Source organism: Antrostomus carolinensis, unplaced genomic scaffold (assembly GCF_000700745.2).
Source record: "Antrostomus carolinensis isolate BGI_N321 unplaced genomic scaffold, ASM70074v2 scaffold36643, whole genome shotgun sequence".
NCBI classification, from domain to species: Eukaryota; Metazoa; Chordata; class Aves; order Caprimulgiformes; family Caprimulgidae; genus Antrostomus; species Antrostomus carolinensis.
Genome location: NW_010303739.1, coordinates 825 through 4,660, shown reverse-complemented (window position 1 = coordinate 4,660; position 3,836 = coordinate 825). Strand labels below are relative to the sequence as shown.

Sequence of the window (3,836 nt, the reverse complement as noted above, 5' to 3'; positions counted from 1 at the left end):
ATATCCAGAAATTAAATTCTCCAAAACCAGAGAAATTGGGAAATCGAAAAAGGAAAGGTGACCACAGGGATGGGCATCAGGGCCCTCCTCCCCCAAAAGTCTCCAAAGCTAGTCATGAAGTATTACAAAACTCTTCGCCCCCTCCAACGAACGGAATTGGAGGTAGTCCTGAAAATTTTCCTAGTCCTGTAGACGTAAATCTACACGCAGGGCCTGAGAGCAGCAGGACAGAACTCAGTGAAAACGATAAACTCAGTAAGATCCCAGTAAATGCTGTAAAACCTCACACCAGTTCTCCAGGACTTGTAAAACCTTCAAGCACTTCCTCGTTATTAAAGACTGCAGTGCTTCAGCAGCTTGATAAGTCGGAAGAAACCACAGGACCACACCAACCTAAGAGTCCTCGCTGTTCCTCGTTTAGCCCTAGAAATATTAGGCATGATACTTTTCCTCAGCAACATATGACGTACTCACCAAAGGATTTAATGCCTAATCCATCTCAAAGGTCTCAGTTCTTAGACGCTGCACAGGTGCCATCACCGCCACCATCCTTGATGCAACCATCAACACCTCCAATGTCAGCAAAAAGACTGGAGTTCCCTCAGCAATCAGTGACGGAGGTATCTCAGCACTGGCAGGACCAGCCGGTACCTTCTGAAAGCCAGCACCGGCATACAGCAGGGACGCTTCAACAGCACACGTCTCCCAGCTGCAAAACCAGCTCCCACCCTGGGGAATCTCTCACGCCACACATGGGCTTTTCACAGGACACTTCAAAAATGGACAGTGATGATGCTGCTTCAGGTTCCGATAGTAAAAAGAAGAAAAGGTACCGACCCAGAGACTATACAGTCAACTTGGATGGGCACGTGACAGAAGGGGGTGTGAAACCTGTGAGATTAAAAGAGAGAAAACTCACTTTTGATCCCATGACAGGACAGATAAAACCTTTAACACAGAAAGATCCTTTGCAGGTAGAAATCCCTGCACTTACTGAACAGCACAGGACAGAAACAGAAAAGCAGGAGCAAAAACCCAACCTGCAAAGCCCTTTTGAACAAACGAACTGGAAAGAATTATCCAGAAATGAAATAATTCAGTCATATTTAAACAGACAGAGTAGCTTGCTGTCTTCATCAGGAGTACAGACTCCAGGAGCTCACTACTTCATGTCTGAATATTTAAAGCAGGAGGAAAGCACTAGAAAAGAGGCTAGAAAGACTCACGTTCTAGCTCCTAACAGCAAACCTACAGACTTGCCTGGGGTCACAAGAGAGGTCACAAGTGATGACCTCGACAGAATATGTGAACATAACTGGCCAGGCGTGAACGGTTGTTATGACACACAGGGTAACTGGTATGATTGGACACAGTGCATATCTTTAGATCCACACGGGGATGATGGTAGATTGAACATCCTGCCTTACGTCTGCCTAGACTGAGTACAGTTTTGCTAAAAAAAAATAAAAATAAAAATAAATGCTTTTTACATCTGCAGTTAGCAAAAATGGCAGACACTATGCCACTTAAAGATGGAGAAAACCTCCTGTCCTGGAGAAACAGGCCCAACGAGCAGAGGGGGGGTGAGGGAGCTGGTTCTTTACAGCTCTTTCCTTTAAATTCTCCTTTTGTGAAATGCTGCTACCAGTTTACTAACAATTGCAAAGGAAGGCATACGAAGGTTGATAAATTGAGTTCAAAACTCTATAGCGAGCCAGCTATAAAAAAGTGTTAGTCCCCAAGAAGTGAAGAGGATTTCCAGCACTTTCTGAATGCCGGAATCTTATTACAGGCAGGTACAGAGAAAATTGTGGAAGTTACCTTAACAAAATATGCATCTATTTATTTGACTTGATTTGGGTTTTTATTTGGCAGTGAGATATTCAAGAGAGACAATGTGCAAAAACTGTAGTTTTATTTGTATCACATCTCTGAACATGATTGCGTTGTTTTGTTTTTTTTTCTTTAAAGTCATGTGGTACGGAGATTGGGTTTTAAACGGCAGGTGTTGCACTGCAGGCTGGGAGACCAGCTTCAGCTCAACATTCCATAGGCATCCACATATTTTAGTCTGGTTTCAGTTTAAATCCAGTCTCTGAGAAATGCTGCAAAAACTAGATGTTTAACGATATTTTTGATCCCACCACCACCACCAGCCAAATATTTTTCCTCCTTTTCCCTTCCTGCAAACTTCTAGGAAAAAAAAAAAGAAAAAAAAAGAAAAAAAAAAAGGAAAAATCACCTTTTCTAGAATCTAAATGTAATGAGGGTGCTACAAGTTTGTAACTGTACTGTGAGAGGGAAAAAGGAAGCCTGTTTGTATGCTGGAAATATACTTGTTACCATTCCTTTAGATATTGTTTGCCTTATGGATATCCATCATAAACGCAATTTGCAAAAACAAAGAGCCTTAGTGAATGTACAGTAACTAGACTTCTGTGTTCTCGGGATGCAGAAGGGAGCAACTTTGCTATTTGGTCCTTTAAGTGGACACATTGTGATATAAATGTGGAAATAAAAAAAATTTGCACAAAACAGTTTGTGAAATTATTTATACTTCACTCATATTTTTTTTTTCCAAGTTTGCTCAATTCAGACCAGCTTTAAGTGATCATCGACACTGAGAATCCGTCGGAGCGGTGTGGTTGAAGCTGAATCCCGTCCGACGCTGTCGAAAGCAGCTGGCTGTTAGGGATGTACAAGATGTCTTCCAAGGACGTTGGTGGTATTCAGTCGCACGGTTTGGATTATTTTTTAACTCTGGTTGCATCCAGGGTCTGGAGACTGATAACCCAATTGCTGTTCATGTACCTCAACGTCTAAAAAGGTCATAGTTCATCTCTTTTTTCCTCAGTAACTTTGTAATATATAATTTCTAATTGTTAAAATGCTTTCTAAAAGCAGCCTGGTTCAGTATAGAAAGCAAAGAATTTTTATTAACTGTAATTGCTTTACCATTTGGGACTAGTTGTTTTCTGCAGTCCCCAGCGCTGGGCTTCTGTCCAGGGGAAAAGGAGAGGGGACACGATACCAAAAATCTTCCTAGGTTTAGCAATGTTAACTCTGTTAACCCATTTGTGCTGGATGGCGCTGCTGGGGAGAAGAGCCTGGGTGAGAGTTCTCCTGCCTTTGAGAGCAGAGTCGAGCTCTTGTGTGATTTTAAAAGGTTGTTCCTCGCCAGGTGTGTGTTAAGTTGGTTCATTCCTTGGAATACAACTGACAAGGTTTGGTTTATCTCAAAGTCATTCTTGTTCAAACCTATTGCTTTTGCGATCTGACTGGTATTGAAATGTGTGGGTGTCTCAGAAATCTTAAACCGATGTCTGTTTGCTTCCATTTCTGAAACCTGAGGTCTGAGAGTGAAACCAGAAAAAGTGGTTACCAAAAAAAATGTTTCCAAGTGTATTTTCAGTTTACTTCCATTTTGTCCTTCTGCAGTTGATGCAGCGTGTCCTAGAGCTGGGGAAAGCTACGCTTTTGCAATTCAGAAAGGTGGATTTGATGGCAGAGGGCTAAAAAGCTGGTCATTTTGGAAAATGTTTGGCTTTTGTTGATGTAACAAAAAAATACTGTGCATCTCCTCTCTCCCCACCCCTTCTCCCTATTCCTCTGAATGCTCTTATTTAGGAACAGGGTCCGTGCTCTTTTGAGGCCTTTGAATATGGGGCAAATTTCAGGAAATGACAAAGTATTACATTACACTTTATAAACCCCATCTTGCTCTCTACCGCTTACGTTTCTGAGGCAATCGATGGCCCCTGTGGACCACACTCGGTGAGACGATGCCCCAAGTTCATCATCATCGCTTTCAAATTACATCCAGCTCTGATGCTTGA

At 42.2% G+C, this 3,836-nt stretch overlaps 1 protein-coding gene across 1 annotated transcript in view; it reads left to right on the top strand.

The window, feature by feature from the left end:
• MED26 (mediator complex subunit 26) overlaps positions 1 to 2,537 on the top strand; it is a 4,258-nt gene extending 1,721 nt beyond the window's left edge. Inside the window, exon 2 of the mRNA XM_010164221.2 lies at positions 1 to 2,537. This exon is cut by the window's left edge and continues 247 nt beyond it. Within this exon, the coding sequence (XP_010162523.1) occupies positions 1 to 1,442 (1,442 nt within the window). The 3' untranslated portion in view covers positions 1,443 to 2,537.
• The last annotated feature ends 1,299 nt before the right edge of the window (positions 2,538 to 3,836 follow it).